Here is a 19,535-nt window from a genome sequence, read left to right as displayed (position 1 = left end):
GGGGCAGATGTAGCAGGCAGCGAGACTGCGTGCGTTAATGGCATCCGAACATTCCAGTCATAAACTGAACGAAAAGGATTCGCACCAGGAAGTCGATGTTCACCTGATAACACGCTCCAGCACCCGACGCCGATGGCGTAGGTGTAAGGGAGGAATCCAAAATGGCTGCCGTAGTTCACACGGGAACGGGCGCCATTTTGTCAGCATCTGAGGAAAGCTGCGTCACATGTATGAGTGAGACAGGGATCTGCACAGACGGGTCAGGGGCCTTGACTTTAGCCTTGACACAAGGAACCTCGGCCGAGCCGGTACTGTGTTTCTCAGACATACTATTAGCCAAATTAGCCTCTAGAAGAGGAACCTCGGCAGAGCCAGTAACAGAGGAATTATGGTCAGCGACCTCAATCTGTGCCCCCTCAACAGAACCGGTATCACTGCAAAGACAGGAATGTTGAGGAATTCACCCCACAGACAAGACCTTGGCAGGTTTCTCAGTTCTGTCGGTCACCTTAGCCTCAGAAAGAGGAAACTCGGAAGGAACAGAGTCTGGTAATGGCTCCCTCAAGAGGGGCCTCGAACCTTGGTTTGGTACAGAAAGCCTCTAAAGAGGCCTCAGAGCGAGCCCCGTTGTCTGTATGGGAAGCTCCAGACAAGGAGACCTCGAAGCAAGCTCTGGTACCCACCGCCTCAGTAGAACTGGGCCAACGATTGGTACCCACATGAGGGGCTTCGGATTGTGATCTGGTGTTGGTAGGCCCTTTACGGAAGCCCTCGGAGAAAACTCTGATATCTTTTTTAGGCCTGGAAGGTACCTCAGGGGGGAACCCCGGTAATAGAGCTTATGAAGCCTTTCCCGGACCGGGAAGACCCCGGGAAGGAGTGCCCCAGTCAGGGTGCCCTAAAAACTAAATAACTTACCAGGCGTTTTTTCTTCTCCTCGATGAAACTCTGAAAATGAGGAGGAATGTGCTGAAACACCTCCCACCGTTCCAGAAGATGTTGAAGTGCCCGGACCGAGAGGGAATCGCAGTAAAAACATTCCCACCAATGATCCGGACTCAAACACTAAGCGAAGAGGATGGGGAACCGCCCTAGCGAAGTGTCGCTTGCAAGAAGAAAATTCTAAATGAACCAGCATAAACGGACTACTTTGCGACCGCCAAACCGGAGAAGGAGAGAAGGACACTGCAAGGAAAAAATCTTCCAAAAAGATGCAAGTGCGTCCAGTCCCGACCGCACAGAGAAAAGGACTGATGGGCAATGCGCTGGGCAGAGCTTAGGAGGGCAGGGTTACGGCCATGTGCAGTATTCCGCATAAAAAGAGGGACTTTTTTTAAAATATTGATGCTTTTTACAAAAGTGCTCTGGTCCCGTCCCACAGGACGGAATGTCCCATAAGTATGGAGGAAAGGGGACGGGACGTAGGAGTATGATCTTTCTGCAGCAAGCATTGCACTATGACAAACACAAACTGTCTCCCAACCCCCACACTTCTCCCGTGGGTACCAAACACCAGTTGATACATGTCTGCAAAGCCTATCAGTTCATTGGCACTCACTCTTTGGTTGGAAGAAAATAACTACCAAGGAAGCATTCTACTATAGCAAATATTATGCCGGACGAGAACCCCCCCACCCACCCCGTCGCAAGGTAAGTGAAGGCATTAGGCCCAAACACATTCCCCAGCACCAGACCCAGCCCCACCCCTACCAACTTCCTTTATCTACCTTAAGAAAAGAAACACCTAAAAACCCTCCCTTGACCCTCCTCCAGCCCGCCCTCCCTAGACCAGACTGGTGCTGCTATGGATCACATAACCCTGAGCAGTAGCACCAAGCAAAATAGGGAAGCTAAGGGGGGGAAGCCCACTTACTTCTCGCTGCTTCGAGGACAACACTCCCCACTACCAATACCCAGGTAATTGAAGGCCTTAGGCCTACAAATGTTCCCTAGCTCCCCCACCCCTAACCACATTTATTTCCCTTAACTTAAAAAGAAAAAACCCAAAATGAACCCCTGCTGCCAGCCCACCCTCTGTAGGGCCCGATTGGTGCTGCTGGGCACCACGTGACCTGAACAGCACTCATCTCTGGCCCTCCCAGGGCAGCCAGTGAAGGGCACAGATTAAGGTCACCTTCCCTCCCAGTTTGCCTGCCAGGCGCCACGCTCTCCATCTAGAGCTACATTCAGGTATGTTACACCTATTTTGTATCACGCCACGGTTTGTATTTTGTATTTGGCCACACTTGCATTTTGCTTCCCACAGTGTACCAAATGGGGGATCTGCTATTTTGAATCTCGCCACTTCTATGTTTTGCTTCACTTTCTTTTGCCTCCCGAGTGCTCCCAGATTAGGTTCACACTTTTGAGTATCGCCACTTACATTTTGCCTCACCTCTGATATTTCACTGCACACATTTCACTCACAGAATATAGCGGAGCGCCACGAAAAAAAAAATGTGGTCCAGCTGTTAGCATAGCCTCACATCAAAATGTATGCTATTTGACTAATACCTTTAACATCGCTACGACCCATAGAATACACCAGAGTACCGCACAAAATTAGATCCATCTGTTCACAGCTTGGCACAGCACCCAATCCCTGCGCCTTTGCAATATAGGCTGCTGTTTGAGACCAAGCCATCCACTACCTTCCTTCGAATTTAGCAATAAATGCACACACTCATTTTACCACTCCTTTCATTATTTTTCAACACAGACTACGGTCTTCCAAAGGACGTTCATCCTCACAGCGCATCGAAAGCATCAGGCGCTACACAAATAGCGCATAATATAACATATGAACCTCTTCCCGATAACACAATACCCAATCAAAAACAAAATGCTGACAAACAGCGCACTAGTACATATTGTGCAACTTGTACTACGTCTGTAGTGGAGTGTTAAAATGGATTTCTAAACTCTGCTCTGGTGAACAGATGTTTAGGAAGCCACCCTTGTTAGTGAGACCGGGAACACTTCTGCAAAGTTAGCCAGGACAATTCAAGTTAGCGTGGAGAGCAGCGAAGGCTAAGTCTCAGGAGTAGTGGAGGTGATCTGAGGTCTTGGATGAGCACACACATTAGGGCAACAAGAATCATCTTTAGATAGTAGTTTATCAAAAATACACAATGTATTAGGCCCAGACCAAACAAGTGAATAATGGAAAACAGTAATAATACTACTTAAACATACACTATGTTATGTTAAAGGTACTTATATAGCGCACCGTCACCAACGGAATTGGTCCCCAGGCGCTCTGGCGGATCTGTAAACAGGAAGGACGGGGTGGGTTAGTCGGGAGGAGGGGAGCAGGAGAGTGGAAGAAGTGATGTGCTGGTGGCAGCTTCAGCTCGGTATAAACCGAGTACTGGGCTTTGGTGCTAGAATCGGATCGGGCGAGACCTCGAGTGCTGTAGGTGATGTTTATGTGTTGTTGATGAGGTGTGGTAAAGTGCGTGTGGATTGCTGGGAGAGAGATGGTTGTGTGGCTTTGTGTGGTTTAAGTATGCAGAAGATTGAGGGCAGAGTTAGTGGGGTCTGTGTCCTGATTCAGGTACTTCTGATTCCGTTAGAGTTGTATCCCTGTGGGTTGGGTTGATGTTGGTTCCTCATGGGCCGACTCACTTTGTTGGTGCTGCGCTGATCCCACTGAATCATATTGATTATTGTTTGGATTGATAGGTAGGGTGTGGGACTGGGTTGGTAATATCTCTATTCTCTTATTACCTAGTGTGATACTGGTCAGTTGAGGTTTTGAATGGTTAAGGGTCGGGGTGGTGTTGATGTGGTGTTCTAGTGCTTCCGTCTAGGTGAGCCAGTGTATTCAGTCGTTCGTTTCCTCCTGTCATGACTGTCCTTCAGTTGGTTCTTGGTTTCTGTGGGGTGAACATCCTTGGGGATGTTGTTTAGTTGTAGTTTTTGTGTGATGGGCATTGTGCTTCCAGCTGTGTAGTAGGTGGACAGTGTGTAATGATGAAACATTCTGTTGCTCACCCACTGGATTGGGGCTGATGGTGTAGTGCTTCCTTTCCCTCTCTGTCTGTTCTCCTTAGATCTGTTGGGAATGGCTATAGTTTAAGGTCATGGTCCTCTTGATGATTCGTCCTAATGTTTCTGTCTTTGTCTTGCTATGCATATGGTTTTTGGTCGTATTGCAGCTGTCTACCAGTTAGTCATTTAGTATGTTGTGGGATATTTTCCTGAGTGTTTCCCCCCCCCCATCGATGGCTTGGTGTGGATCCGGGTTTCTCTTACGTTCCTGGATGTTTTAGTTGTGTGCGTGCCCCTGTGGCTGGTCTTTCCAGTTATGACGTGAACAGCCATGTTTTCAGTAGTTTCTTGAACAGTAGGTGGTTTCTTGTGTTACGTATGTACTTTGGAAGGTCGCTCCAGGTTTTCGGGGCTTGGTGAGAGAAGGAGGATCCTCCAAGTTTTCTTCTGTTGTAGGGTTTCGGTTCCAGGCGGATGTCAATGCTTGATCTGAGCGTTCTTGTTGGTTGATGTAGACGTAGTTTGTCTCGAGAACTCGGCGCCTTCGTTGTGTACCGCTCTGTGCGTGATGCACATTGTTTTTAATTACTATGTAAAATATATACAGTCACTTTACGGTCAATGCTGTAAATTGAGGATTAGGTGGCCTGCAGGGCTACTCTCCTCCTTCCCCTGGGTCAATTAGTTTCGTCCAGGCACTTGAAGCAGCTTCAAGGCAGGGAGTGCCCCAGGATAGTCCAGACTCGTTCAGCCAGGCAGCAACTCCTATTTCGGTGTTGGAGGAGAATTTATCAGAAATGTGCTAATTCCCTCCACCTTAGAGACCCCCAGCTTCTTTGCTGACTTGATTTTTTTTTTTAACCTGGAGAGAGAGACCCTTTTCCCCACTCTCTCATGTATTTTAATGTGATTTTTTAACACTTTCTTTTGGTTGAAGAGTCTAAAACTCCATAGGCATCATGTTTTACATTGTGTCACAGAGCACCTTCAGGGCAGTGGCACAGGGAAGTCTTTCTGATTTCCCAAAGGTTTGAATACCTTCTCTGGGATAAACTACTGTTTCCAAGAGCAGTAAAGTGAAATTGACCTTACTTACATTTGTAGCTTTCTAGACCCAGCACGCACTATCTTACCATAAGGTGCTGGAGGGGTTACCTAGTATCCCCTTGGTCTAGCTTCTCATTTAACATTTTTATGTTACCCTTTTCTCACTGAATGGCTGGTGGCAGTGGTTTCGTTTTAACTACCGTGGTGTGCATTTACCGCGGGCTGCATTTGCAGCTGCAGTAAAGCACCCAAAGGTGCCATTTTTGTCAAAATGGCCCGGTCTTTTTTCACCATTTCTTTGTGGAAAGGTCCTTCTTGAGATTTACTCTGCGCAACAAACCAGGTTGGGTCCCTTTGTTCGTTTTGCCTTTGGCGGGATTCATGAGTGAAGCCCGTGTCTGGGGTAGGTAGGAAGTGAGGGAGGTGCCCGAAACTCCCCATGAGTAGTCTCCTAGGAGACCCAAATGCACTCGTAGTGATTGGCCGGTTGACTGTCCGGCAAGCACAGCCACGCTGCTGTGTGATTGACAGCTAGGCTAGAATGAATGGGAGAGAACTGAATAAAAGGCGAGTCCTTTGGCTTGGAAAGCAGAGTCGACCACTGGACGAAGGAACCAAAGAAGAACTGGAAGAGGACGCCTGCTGCAACTCCTGGTCCATTGGTTTGCCCAGTGAAGCCCTGCTGCTGTGCAGAAACTCCAAATTCAGATCAACAGAAGCCCCTGCAAGGACCACTTCTCCCCTTGAGTTGGTGGGAACAATTAACTCCAAAGTAAGCCACCCGGACATTTTCTTGGAGCTGGTTGCATTTCCACAGAGTTGCTGCTGGAAACCAAAACGCCAGCGAGAGGAACAGCAGATTGTGTGTGTTGCTTTTAAGTTGGCCAAGAGCTCCAGGAAGATACTCTGGACTCCCAGGAAGCAGGACTGACCAAGCCTGAGCCACCTCAACAGAGTGCAGGACCCCCATAAGCAAGGAAAGTCCATCTGAACAGCCAGAAACCGCAGTGTTGCTATTTGCGGTAGTCGTGAGGAGCTGAAACACTGAAATGCCACTTGTTGGAGAAGACTGCCGGACCATCCCATTGCAGTGCAGAAGTCCTCCCTCCTGTCCCAACGACTGAGGACCAGGAACAGAGAGATCTGCACAGGAACAGAAGTCATCTGCTACACTTTTTCTTCAATACGAAGGTACTGTAAAGTCTGAGAGAACTTACCTCTTGTTGTAGAGTGCTTGCATCTTCTACTACTCACAAGCCTAAACAGCTTGTGGCCCTACATTGATTGTTCTTTTCTTCAAAGACTTCTAAAATATTGTGCAAGACTTTTCTTACTTACCTACCAGAAGTGCTTCAGCCCATTTAAGACTTTTGCCCATTTACATTGGTTTAACCTGTTATACTGAATGACTCTGCTTAGGGGATCCAAAAGTATTTGCCTGCTAAAGAATATTGGTGGTCACTTGTTTGTTCCAATAACCTTTTCCTTTGACCATGTTCTAAGAGTATTCTAAATGCAACAGTAAGATATTAATGTCCCCCGCACCGTAGCTATTGAAGTCACCCGAGGGTGTAGGTTGTGACTGTGGGTCAACCCAAAAGGCTCTTTACTGATTTAGAAACTAAGAGTGTGTAGTTTTTAAGTGTATTTGTGTGTTACTTTTATATTGCTCCCTTCTGAAGAAGGCTTATTCTAACTGACTGATAAATTAATAATTGTTTATTAAAGAACCCTTGTGTGTAAATGTTTATTTGAATACTAGTCACTGTTAATCGCTGTGCAACTCCCCACCAGCTCACATTGACCCCTCTTGAGATAAGCCTGGCTGCCCAACACGCTACCAACCTGTGTAGTACAAGCTTATAGCAAAGGTTGGGTTCATATTGCCGGTGGTTAGGGTTGTTGTAGTGCACCCAAAGGGTACTGCATATAATCTTGCCTAACACTTCGGGATACAGCTCCCCGACTGAAGTTCAGAATGAGCTGGCTCTTCTATTAGAGCCAGACTCCTCCTCATCCTGTTGGCTACTTATTGGTGGAAAGACATGCTTAAAGGACTGGCTGGCAGGGTGTTTCCGCTCTGGTCCTCTTGTGTTTAGGCTCCCTTTCTGTTGTACAGTAAGGTTTCTGTTACTTCAATTTTGTGCCTTTTGAATGCTTGTTTTGTCCTGTGTTCCTTTATAGTATTTGTCCGATCCTTGGGGCTCAGGTTATTTTATTAATTTAAGTACCTCTTAAATTTCCCCAGGTTTCTCTATGGGGATTTGAACCTGGGTGCTCTCATAGGCTCTGTGGAGTTGCAAACAAGCTGTACCTTTCCTGGTGCAATCAAAGGAAAAGACTATGGCCTTCCCTCTAGGGTCCTGCTGTGTCTCTCTGCCGTCTTATCATAGACTTCCATCCCCAGAATGAAACACACTGCCATCCCGGCTCCCAGTGTTCCGGCACGGCAAGCAGTGGATGCCCATCCATTCCTCCACACGTCAGGAGCTGCGCCACTGCTGCCGCCATCCCACTCCAGAGGGTAGCTTAATTACCGCCGCCAGGTAGTCTTGGTTAAGGCTCTTGTGTGGATCGCAGCACCGCGATTCACCACACAGCACTCACAGCAATAAGTGAAGTGCCTTTACATGCAACATTCCCAACGATGAGCGGAGTACCTCTACAGGCAGCTCTCGCACCACAAGCCCTAGTAAGATCATTTGTCTTGTCCTCCCTCTGTCTTCCCTCACTTGTCTTGTTGCGCCTAGAAACCCTTTTGTACAGGCGTGTTATAAATGACTTGTATCATATCACACATATAGCTCTCGCACCACTCCCAACAATAAGTGGAGTGCCCGTACAGGCAGCTCTCACAGCACTCCCAGCAATCGGCCTGCAGCACTTCTTTGAAGCCCTGCTTTTGTCAAAGCATCACCAGTGGAACTGCCAGCAACAGAGGCCAACGTAGCACCCCTGAGGAACCACGTAGCCCCTCCCTGAATCCCTCTCCTGTAGCTTTCCTTGCAATGGACTACTAGTGTTGCACGCATTTGAAATGCATGCCTGTTCTTATTTGGTTTTGCAATACTCTCTGGACTACCTTCTGGGATCTGCATCATACTGCACAAAAAGCACCCCACTTGAAGGTCCTGCCTGTGTGGCCTCTGGGCTTGCCAATGCTTCATACCCAAGAGGCCTCAGCTTTTCAGTGCTCATTACCGGAGCAGCTTTATTCTTTTGGCCTTTGCTCTTCTTGGCTTCAATCTCATCTTCTGAATCATGAGCTGCCACTGGCTTATCCACAGATTTCTGTAACCAATAAAATTAAAAAAATAAAATACAGGTCTGAGCACAGAGCAACTGCCACGTGCCAATAGCGCACAGCCACCCGCCACGTGTCAATAGCGCACAGCCACCCGCCACGTGCCAATAGCGCACCGCCACCCGCCACGTGCCAATAGCGCACCGCCACCCGCCACGTGCCACGTGCCAATAGCGCACCGCCACCCGCCACGTGCCAATAGCGCACCGCCACCCGCCACGTGCCAATAGCGCACAGCCACCCGCCACGTGCCAATAGCGCACAGCCACCCGCCACGTGCCAATAGCGCACAGCCACCCGCCACGTGCCAATAGCGCACAGCCACCCGCCAATAGCGCACAGCCACGCGCCAACAGCGCACAGCCACCGCCACGCGCCAACAGCGCACAGCCACCCGCCACGCGCCAACAGCGCACAGCCACCCGCCACCCGCCAACAGCGCACAGCCACCCGCCACCCGCCAACAGCGCACCGCCACCCGCCACCCGCCACCCGCCACCCGCCAACAGCGCACAGCCACCCGCCACTAGCGCACAGCCACCCGCCACCCGCCAATAGCGCACCGCCACCCGCCAACAGCGCCAATAGCGCACAGCCACAGCTGTTGAGATGGATTTCTAAAAACAGAGTTGGTGGACAGGACACATTTTAGAAGGCCAGCCTTCATAGTGACCAGGGAGCTCAGAGTACAGCCAAAACCCAAACAAGGTAGTATGGAGAGAAGTCGGGGCTTAGTCTCAGGAGTGTGCGCGTGGTCAGGGGCCCTCACTGACTCCACAAAGGATAAACCAACACAATCCAGCTTAATCAGTTATTGATAGGTAAGACTTTTATAGAAATGAAAAATCTTCCAGACCTGGGTCAACCCCAGAACATTTTGCTTCAATGGTGGGATATTTTTGCATAATACCTCTGTGAGTGGGTACCTTTCTCGCCACAATCAGAATATTTTACTCTTTTTTATGGGTGTCAGTTGTAGACTCTCCATAGTGTCTTTTTAAAGTTATCCTCTTTAACAACTTTTAACAATAAGTGCCTGTTGTTGCTGGGCACCCCAAGGGCCTCCCCTTTTAACTTTCTTGTGCTAACCTTGAGTGAACTACAGTTGCCAAGGATAGAAAGGACCTTTGGATCCCTTTTACATTTTGTTAGGTGAAACCAGCACCCCCACCTTATGTAGAGTGCTGGGGTGATGCAATGCATCCCCTTTCACACTAAACTGTAAAAAATGTTTTACAGGCAACAACCTTACCTGCAATGGCTGGGGGCAGTGATAACTTGCATTAATTTGGTGCACCTTTACCGCAGCTTGTGTTCAGAGCTGCAGTAAAGGAACTTAAGGGTGCTCATTTTACCAAAATGCCTGTGGTCTTCTTTTTTTGAAATTTTAGTGTTTCTTGTCCTGTCTTGTTCCTTCGCCTGACATCCAGGGCAGGAAATTCTGTTGTGTGATTTTTATCTTTATTCCCGTGGACTCCCCCTGTCCAGGCTCCAGTCTGTCTGTGAAGGCAGGAATCGAGGTAGGAATCTAAATCTCTGCAGCCCTTTCTCCTTGTTATTCCGCCTTGCCTGAATTGAGACAAATCCCAGTGGGGGGCTGGCTGTCCTGATTGTACAACCAGTCCGCCCTTCTTGTAAAATGCAGGGAGAGAATGCAGAAGTTGTATTGCAATTGCTGTTAAATACTGCGAACCTGGAAGCTGAAGGGAAGTCGACCACTGGAACTGAAACCGAAGAGTATGATGAAAAAAAAGCGGCCGAGACGATTTCCAGCGACCGGAGAGCCTGCTGTGTAACCCGAGCCTGCTGTAGCCCTTCCTTCCAATCGACCTGGGGACTCTGAAAACGACAACCCTTACCCAGAGCCTAGTGAGACCCACTAGACTCAAGAAGACCTCTATTTTGAGCCATCCCACTTCGTGCTGCAACGTTGCGCGGCTGCAATACCCCAATACCCTGGGACCTCGAGCCATTGTGTGATGCACAGTCTTCCCAATTGCAAATCTCGCTGAAACTTGCGGGCATCTTGCTGGATCTCCAGAGACACAAATCTAGTTCGACAAGTCCCCTCACCAGAGTGCTGGACCTTAGTAACAATGAGAATTCAATCGCGCTATTCTGTCTTCTTCTGTGCTCCTTGAAAAGGTGCCAAATCTGCAGAACCGCATTCAGCATGAGGAAAACCTTGCCTAGAGCCTTCTCCATCGATCCCTGTTGACAAGTTCCTCCCGAGGTCTTGTTTTCAGTCACGAGAAGGAATCCACTGACCGGGTATTTGGCATTTGGCTGCAGATCCTTTAGTTCTCCTGCTGCAAAATCGTCAATGCTGAGGTACTGTGCTGGCTTGGGTATGTACTTATTGTTAGGCAGAAACCTGTGCAGTTCCCTCTGGGACCACTGCAAAAGATTTAGTACTACAGGTGTTTGGCAGTAAACCCACTTGGTAGCAGTCTGTACCACACAGATTCACTTGGTAGCTGTGGCTGAGCAGTCAGACTTCCCTCAAGAAGAGTTATGCAGTATACAGAGTATTCACAATAGGTCAAAAGCACACAATAGAACAAGTAAACACTGGCCAGGGATTGGTGTAAAAGAGATATAATTATTTATTTAAAACCACATCTAGAAAAACACACAGGCACCAATAGTAAGCAATTCAAAAACATGGTCACTAAAAAATATACACTCCCTTAAAAGAATTTTAGACAAGTCTTAATAAAGCCCCACTTATTTTCAGACAGCGGTGAGCGCTTAACGTAGATGGCACTCTAATAATTCGTTTTTAAAAAGGGAGAGAAAAGCAGAGAACAACTTGAAACAGATCAACACTTTTACCAGAACAGAAGAAGAGGGGAAGGCAAAGTAAAACCGTGAATTCAGAGTCAGTAGGCCGTATCCGCTTTAAGAGGATCGAAACAAAATGCGTCCAAGGTCACACGGTTGCAGTGCACAAAAGTCTTGTAATGGTTCAAAAAGGAGTTGGATCAAAGAAAGGGATCAGTTAGAGGGTCAAGGCGGCCAGCCCAGTCCAGAAGGTTAAGGAGTTATTACCTTGTTGCAATCTTTAGAAAGGGAGGCCTGGCGGACACGGTACCTTAAAGTGGTGAGAACGCTCCAGCGGGGGCAGTTCTTCCTGGCAGCGGATGCAAGTCGGTGCTTCGTCCGGGGGAAGAGAGGATCTCGTCGTGGAGGAAGACAGGAGTCTGTTGCACTGCCAGGGAAGAAGCCAGCCGCGGAGTTTCTCAGGTACAAGGAGCGGTCCGTTGATTCGCGGTTCAGTAGTGAGTGGCTATCCGGCTGCCGGGGTGCTTGGCACGGGCAGTTCGACCACAAACCGGGCTGGGGTGCGAAGAAAGAAAGGTAAACTGGTTGTGCCCACCAGTCAGGGGAAGAAGCCTCTCCAGCCGGGAGATCTTCCCTGTCGTCGGGAAGTGGCGAGTTGGTTCTGCAGGGCTCCACCGGTGGTGTCGTCGTGGTAGGTCGGCTCAGCTTCTCCCTCGTCGGATTCTCAGGTCCTGTGGCGACTTCTGAAGTTCCAGTCCCCAAGGCCCTGCTTTTATGCAGGAAATCCCCATTCACTCAGCCTAGCTGTCACTCAAACATGCTAAGTGGTGAGCCGCACTTGGGCCAATCACACAAGAGTGCGACTTCAGTTACCAAGGTAACTCAGTCCAGGGTGCCTAAACCCCCTCCCACACCCCCTGTGGTACCCAGACAGAGTGGCACCACTTTTGGAGGCTTCTGCGTAGCCCGCCAAAAAGTGGAACAAAGGGCTCGACTTGGGTTGGAGTCACAGAAGAGAACACAAACGCCATTTTAGAATCGAGTCTTGGCAAAAAATACCAACCGGAGAATTAATATTAATTAAATGAACTGGCGGTATGTTCGAGGTTATGAGAATTAAAAGTTGGTAGCCTCGAACAATGGGAAAATCCCATAAGGAAATATTTGCGGTCGAATATAAAAAGTAGTTTCCACTGCCACCAGCCAAAACTCGATCAGGGGGGACGGAGACGTGCCCCCTTGACTAACAGACCCGGGGCAATCGAATTGCCCGGACCAGTACGTCCACAATATGATGGTTTGTACTGGTTTCTGTTAATAATTTGGGACTAGTAAAGCCAATGGTGACTTTACATGCCCTGGGAGACAGTAGTCAGTCCCAGGGTATGGAGTCTATGGTGTGGTGTCACTATGACACCCCTGTGTTACTGCACGGAGGGTGCTGTGTAACACACATAGGAAAAACACATAGGAAAAACACATGAGACCCTATGGAGTAAAGAACCCCATAGCCCATAAAACACATTACCAGTCAAAGGAATACCATAAATCATGTCCAAGAGTGGGAGAAAAAGAGTCTCACTCTTCGCAGGAGGAAAAAACAAACTCCAGAAATCCAGCAAAGCTGCTGGGGGACTCACTAGGTTAGGAAATTCAGCCTAAAGAGAGAATTCTCCCTAACACTTATCTTAAGTCTCTTGGGATTCCTGAATAGCTTGGGGCGTTTTCTGTGATGGGGAGGCCTCTCATCCAGTGCACCCAGTCCCACTACTAGAATCCTGCTAGGTTGTCTTCTGTGAAGCCCCTGAGCCCTCTTCCAACTCTAGAAGTAAAGCACTCACCTGTTTGCCCAGCCTTCCTAAGGAACTCTGACTTTTGCTACTTAAGAACCTATTCTAACACTGTTGGACACCAGATCCTAGTGACCCCCCTTCTGCCACTGAATACTCAAGCTCCAAGAATAAGGGAAAGACTTTTAAGGGATTGGGCCTTTTGCCTAGAAAATAAGTGTTTAAAAGTTACTTCCTTGTAAAAGAGTTGGTTGGTAACTAACTCTTAGAGTGAACAGTTGGAACAAGTTACTTACCTGTAACTGTTCTCCAGCATGGGTCTGGCGTGGATTCACATGCTCATTAATATTCCCCGTCGTCAGGCCGGGAATCCTCGTTATAGAAAAAAATCAGTATCAGTTTTGTTTCTGATCTGTCTTTCTCAGTAGTAACCAATCACAGGTCTCTGGGTCATACTGCCCCCAGCCAATGACTGCCCTCTCCCTAAGCCCCGCCCCTGGCAGCCATCCTCAGATTTGGTAGCAGTGAAGTGGCAGTATGACCAGTGAAGAGCCGCAGAGGGGTAGGCGGGAGGGTTCGCATGTGAATCCATGCCAGACCCATGCTGGAGAACAACAGTTACAGGTAAGTAACTTGTTCCTTCTCCAGCGTGGGGTCTGGCATGGATTCACATGCTCATGAATATAAGAATACATAGCAGTATACACATGCACAACCACGGGAGGTGGCACAAGGCTCAATATCAAGCAATACAACAACTCAACATTAAGCAACTCTTACCTCCTCACCAGGCTCACCTTAGGCGAACAGGTTGCGCAGCACTGCCTGGCCGACTCTGGACTCCTCCCTGGAATCCCGGTCGTGCAGTAGAATCTCGTGAAGGTGTGCGTCGACCTCCACGTAGCAGCCCTGCAGATGTCCAGCAGGGGCACACCAGACAGAAACGCCGTAGTAGCGGCGATCGCTCTGGTCGAATGGGCCCTCGGACGGCCTGGCAACGGTCGGTTTGCCAACCGGTGACAGTGCATGATGCAGCCGGAGAGCCATCTGGAAATTGAAGTCTTCGAGAGAGCCTTCCCTTGATTCACGGGTCCAAATTTCACAAACAGCTGTGAAGTCTTCCAAAAACTGTTCGTGCGGTCCACGTAGAACTTCAGCGCTCTAGCCACATCCAGCGAGTGCAGAGTCCTCTCAGCCAGCGACGAAGGCGACGGAAAGAAAACTGGCAATACCAAGGGCTCGTTGAGGTGGAAGTCCGACGGCACCTTGGGCATGAAAGAGGGGTGCGTCCTCAGCACCACCCTTGTGTCGTGAAAAGTCAAGTATGGAGGCTTGCAAGACAGGGCCTGAATCTCTCCCACTCGTCGTGCAGAGGTGATGGCCACGAGGAATGCTGTGTTCCACGACAGAAACTTCAACGGCACTGAATGCATAGGCTCAAATGGGGCGCCCCCCCCCCCATGAGCCTAGTTAGCACCACGTTGAGCTCCCACGCCGGGGCAGGGGCCTTCACCGGCGGGAATGATCGGAACAATCCTTTCATAAATTCCTTCACCAGACGATGAGACCACAAGGACGCCCGTCCTGTAGTTCTGGTGTAACGCGAGACGGCAGCCAGATGTACCTTGATGGAAGCGTGAGATATGCCAGCCTTCGCCAAAGACAGTAGGTACAGCAATACTTGAGGGGCCGTAATCCGCAGAGGGTTAATCTTCTGTGCACAGCACCAGACAGAGAACCTCTTCCATTTGTGTCCGTAGCACTTGAGAGTTGAGGATGCCCTGGCCTTTGCAAGAACCTCTCTGCAGTCGGCCGGGATGTCGTATCCTCAAAACTCTAGTGCTGCAGGAGCCAGGCCTGCAAGTTCAGCAACTCTGGTTCGTGATGAAGAATGGCGCCTCCTTCTCTGGAGAGAAGATCCGCGTGCGTCGGCAGCTTGACTGGTGTGGGCGCTGACAAGCCCAGAAGGTCCGGGAACCAGATCTGCCTCGGCCACGCCGGTGCAACGAGGATCATCCTGCACCGGTACCTCTTGAGCTGGTTGACGAGCCGGAGTAGCAACGGCGGGAATGCATAAAGGAACAGGCTGTCCCAGGGGAACCAGAAAGCATCGCCCATGCTCCTCGGTTGGGGAAACCTGCTGGCGAACCTCCGGCACTTGGAGTTCGCCGCCGTCGCGAAGAGATCGATCTGCGGTTCGCCCCATCGTCGGAAGAGTCGGTCCACTTGATCCTGGTGCAGTTCCCACTCGTGGCACGAGCGCAGCTCCCTGCTGAGTGAGTCGGCGATGGTGTTTTTTATCCCTGCCAGATAAAAGGGGAACCAGAAACATCCCTTGGGCGACGGCCCAATGCCACAGATCCTGGGCTTCCTTGGACAGGGCAGGGGATCTGGTTCCGCCCTGCTTCCGAATGTAAAACATTGTGGTGGTGTTGTCGGTGAAGATCCTCACCACCTTGCCCTTGAGGGACGGAAGGAAGGACCTGAGGGCCCAGAACACTGCGCGGAGCTCCAAGATGTTGATGTGGAGAGTCTTCTCCTCCGAGCACCAAAGGCCTCTCGTGGGAGACCCCCGGTGTGCGCTCCCCAGCCTTCCAGGGAGGCATACGTCGTCACCGTCATCTGGTGGGCAGGGGCTAGGAAGCCTGTTCCCGCTGTCAGATGAGCGCGGACAACCCACCATCGTATCGCCTGACGGAACGCTTCGTCGAGCGGGATCCTGTCCTCGAAGCTGCCCGTCGTCTGGATCCAGCGGGCGTTGAGGAATTCTTGCAAGGGCCGCATCCGAAGTCTGCAGTGGGGCACCAGATAAATGCAGGAGGACATCATTCCGAGGAGGGACTTGATAGACCTCACTCTGGCCACATCCGTGGCCAGTAGACGTTGCACCTTTCCTAGGATGGTCCTTATCCTTTCCTCCGACGGTGAGGCCCGCCGCGCCACTGTGTCGAGCTGTGCTCCCAGAAACAGGGCGACTTGCGACGGGACCAGGTTGGTTTTTGGAAAGTTGGAGAACCCCAGGTCCGTGAGCCGCTGGTCGGACTTCGCAGTGTGTTCCACGGCGAGCTCCCTTGTCCTTGCCCGTATGAGCCAGTCGTTCAGGTAGGGGTAGACGTTGATCCCCTGCAGGCGCAGCCGCGCCGCCACCGGTGCTAGGCACTTGGTGAACACCCTGGGCGCCGATTTTAATCTGAACGGGAGGGCCTTGAACTGGTAGTGCCGCCCTTTGACCACGAACCCGAGGATCTTTCGGTGCCTCTTTAGAATAGGGATGTGGAAGTAAGCATCCTCCAAGTTCAACGATGACAGGAAATCACCCTCCTCCAGCTGTCCCAGCATGTGCTGGAGGGTGACCATCCGGAACTTCTGTGCCTTGATGTATTTGTTTAGTCGTCGCAGGTCCAGGATGGGATGCCATCCTCCTGTCTTCTTCCTCACGAGGAAGTATCTTGAGTAAACTCCGGAGCCCCGAAGCCTCTTCGGGACGAGCTCGATGGCACCTTTCCTGAGAATCGCCCTTACTTCCAACAGCAGTTGAGGGACGTTATTTTCCTTCCTGGCCACGGGAGGAATGCGGGGGCACCTCTTCTGGAACTCGAGGGCGTGGCCCAGGGCCAGGGCGTCCAGCACCGAACGGTCGGTGGAGATGGACCCCCACACACCGACGAACTTCGTCAGCCGGCCTCCCACCGGGGTGCTTCGGCGGGGGCCCGACCCGACGGACAGTTCAATCTTGCTTGGAGGCCGCTTTGCCTCCTTGACCACCTTGGCGACGACGGCGGGATCCACCTGACTTGCCGCGTCCCCTGTAGGCCTCCTGCGACGAAGACCTTGCCGCTTGACGGTAAGTAGAGAAGCTGCTGCCGGCTCCCTTGGAGGCACCCTGTCTGCCTCCGGGAGCTCCGAAAGGACGGCCGTCGCTGTTGGAGCACACCCAGTGCATGGGCCGTCTCCGTGTCCGTCTTGATCGCCTGAAGGGATTCATCAACCGCCTTGCCAAAAAGGTTGTTCCCATCGAAGGGCATGTCCAAAACCTTGGTCTGAACGTCCTGGCGGAAATCCGTCGCCTTGAGCCATCCTCGTCGTCTCAGACAAACGCTGTTGCCCAACTGACGGAAACCGGTGTCGGCGATGTCCATAGCCACCGTAATGGCGTGGTCCGAGGCAATCTCACCTTCCTGCAAGATTTCCAGGGCCTCAGCCCTCTTGGCATCCGGAAGGAAGTCCAACAGAGGGGCGATCTTGAACCACAACTCCGTCGTAGCGGGCTACGATGGCCAGGGCGTTGGCCTCCTTGATGGTCGTCGCTGCAGATGAGATGACCCCGTCGTCCCATCGCATCCAGCTTCCTACCCTCGCGGTCCGGAGGGGAGGTTGAAGTCGAGGCCGATGCCCCCCTCCCCTCCCACTTTCTTCTTGGCCGCCACCGAAACGACCGAGTCCGGGGTAGGTTGCGCCCTAAGGCACAAGGGGGCAGCGTCAGCGACCCAGTACTTCTTCTCGTACCGGTCCCTCTTCGCAGGAGCCGTGGCAGGGTTCTTGAGGAGGGCGCCCCCTCATCCCAGATGTCATCAAGAAGCGGTACGGCGAGGACCGTCTTCCTTTTAGCCTCGTGCCGCTGGTAAAGGAACCCCATCCGTACCTGTCGTAGTCGTGTCCATGCCTGTATCATCCCCGTGGGTAGTGGACTGGTGGGAAGGCAGAGAAGGCCGCAGAGGCGGGAGAGGCCTAGGATGCGTCGTCCTCTTCAGCAGTGGGCTCCCCGAAGGTCCTGGCTCCGGTTCCTCCGTCGGGTCTGGCTCAGGCACCCCCGTCGGGGGAAGAGGCAACCTAGTCCTTATCTCCGAGCAGAAGGACTGGATGGCTGACAAAATGGCCGCCGAGGTGTCCTGAGGCGCCGGAAATGACGGGAGCGAGGGCTCTTGAGGAGCCTGGTCTGCGTCATCGTCGCCCTCGTCGGGATCCCTCCCGATGGGCTGGGCCTCCTCCACGACTTGGATGAGCTCCTCTTCAGAGGTCGTGTCCGTATCCACCACGGCCACCACCCCCTCCCCCTCCCCCTTTCCAACAAGGACTTCATGGGGGTCTTCTCGAAGGGCCTGAAAGACTACTCCCTCCGTGGTGGCAGGGAGACTCTGGTACCTGAGGGCGCCTCCACTGGCGTAGCCTCCACAGGCTGAGCCAGGGCCGCGGCGACATCCTCAATTGAGGTCTTAGCAGGGTGAATTAAGGGCAACGTCACCTTCTGTACGCCTGGGGCCTTCACCTTGGGGGGAGGGTCCGAGCCTCGCTCCCCCTCTGCCGGAATCTTCGAGATCGACCGGGGCCGCTCCAGAAGCTTCGCCGGGTTCTCGGACTTCCTCTTACCCGAGCCAGAGCGTTGGCTCGTGGTCGATGGCGCCGGGGAGGGTGCGCCCTGCCTGGCAGCCAAGGAGCCCGACTGTTTGGCGCTCCCGGTGCCCGCGGACTCGTGGTGCTTAGCCTTTTGTCGGGCCCCCGTCGCCGGAGCACCCTCACAGGACTTAGAAGACCGCTCGGACTTCTTCTCGCCTGGCGGGCTCTTACCTTCCAGCCAGTTGGCGAGACGGAGGTGGCGATCCTTCATGGTCCGCTCCGACATGTTCCCACAAAATGCGCATTCCTTGTGCGTCTTGTCCTCATGGAGACAGTAGAGGCATAACGAATGCTCGTCCTCCTTGAAAACTTTCTGAAGCTGGCATCCAGGGCAGGTCCTAAATAGCTTCCCGGGCGTCAAGCTCCCTTTCTCCTGGGCCATGTCCGGGGTAGGCCTCGGAACTTCTGGAATCCTCCAAAAGCATAACTTGACGAAATCTTCACCCTTGAGGGGCGTAGAAACTCCGAAACGGATCCCCGTTGATCGGAAGTAGAAACGGTGGAGCTTGAGGCTCTATTTAACCGAAAATTTAACAGTGCAAATAGTTTGAGTTCATGAGTTCAGAGGAGTTGGTTCAATGCAATAGGTAGTCCAAAGTCAATGGACTAATGTTTTGTATAGGTAAAAACGGTTCTGGTATCTATAACGGAAAAGTCTTTGCCACGGTTCAAAGAAGTAGTTCACGGAAGAAAGGTTTGTATGTCTGGTCACAAGCCGACTAGGCCTGCAAGTTGCCAAAGTTGTACACACTTTCACAGTGAGAGGTAAGTTCTCTCGATCAGGTTTTCACAGAACCTTATTTGGAAGAAAAAGATGCAGCTGAATACTTCTGTTCCTGCAGATATCACTGTTCCTGAGCCTCAGTCATGGGGACAAGAGGGAGGACGTCGGTAGACACCTGCACTGCAGGGAGAATGGTCACATAGATGACAAATTGGCAATTCTTCGATTCCGGTTGCTGTTTCTTCAAGAACACAAGCTGGTCTCCTTCCCCTTGGTTTATCCTAACCAGCTCTGAGAATGGTATCCAGGTGGCTTACGAGTTGATTGATCCCACCAACTCAAAAAGGAAGAAGTCGTCCTTGAAGGGGCTTCTCTGTCGAGATGAACTTGGCGATTCGGACCTGCAGCAGGGCTTCACCAGGCAAACCAACGGTCCAGTAGTTGCAACAGCCGTCCTCTTCCAGCTTGTCTTCGGTTCTTTCGTTCCAGTGGTCGACTC

The 19,535-nt window shown here is 51.4% G+C and overlaps 1 protein-coding gene across 4 annotated transcripts in view; it reads right to left on the bottom strand.

Annotated features, from left to right (window-relative positions):
• Positions 1-19,535, bottom strand: part of ABCF1 (ATP binding cassette subfamily F member 1) — a 1,170,658-nt gene that overhangs the window by 786,517 nt on the left and 364,606 nt on the right. For 2 of the 4 annotated variants that reach the window (XM_069635348.1, XM_069635349.1), the window contains exon 11: positions 8,242-8,331. The exons of the other annotated variants lie outside the window; for them this stretch is intronic. In XM_069635348.1, the coding sequence (XP_069491449.1) occupies positions 8,242-8,331 (90 nt within the window). The remainder of the gene's footprint in view (positions 1-8,241; positions 8,332-19,535) is intronic. 4 annotated transcript variants of the gene reach the window in all.

This window comes from Ambystoma mexicanum, chromosome 13 (genome assembly GCF_040938575.1).
Source record: "Ambystoma mexicanum isolate Mex_15411 chromosome 13, UKY_AmexF1_1, whole genome shotgun sequence".
Lineage (NCBI taxonomy): Eukaryota > Metazoa > Chordata > Amphibia > Caudata > Ambystomatidae > Ambystoma > Ambystoma mexicanum.
The sequence above is the reverse complement of the archived record's forward strand: the minus strand, read 5'-3'. Positions and strand labels throughout refer to the sequence as shown.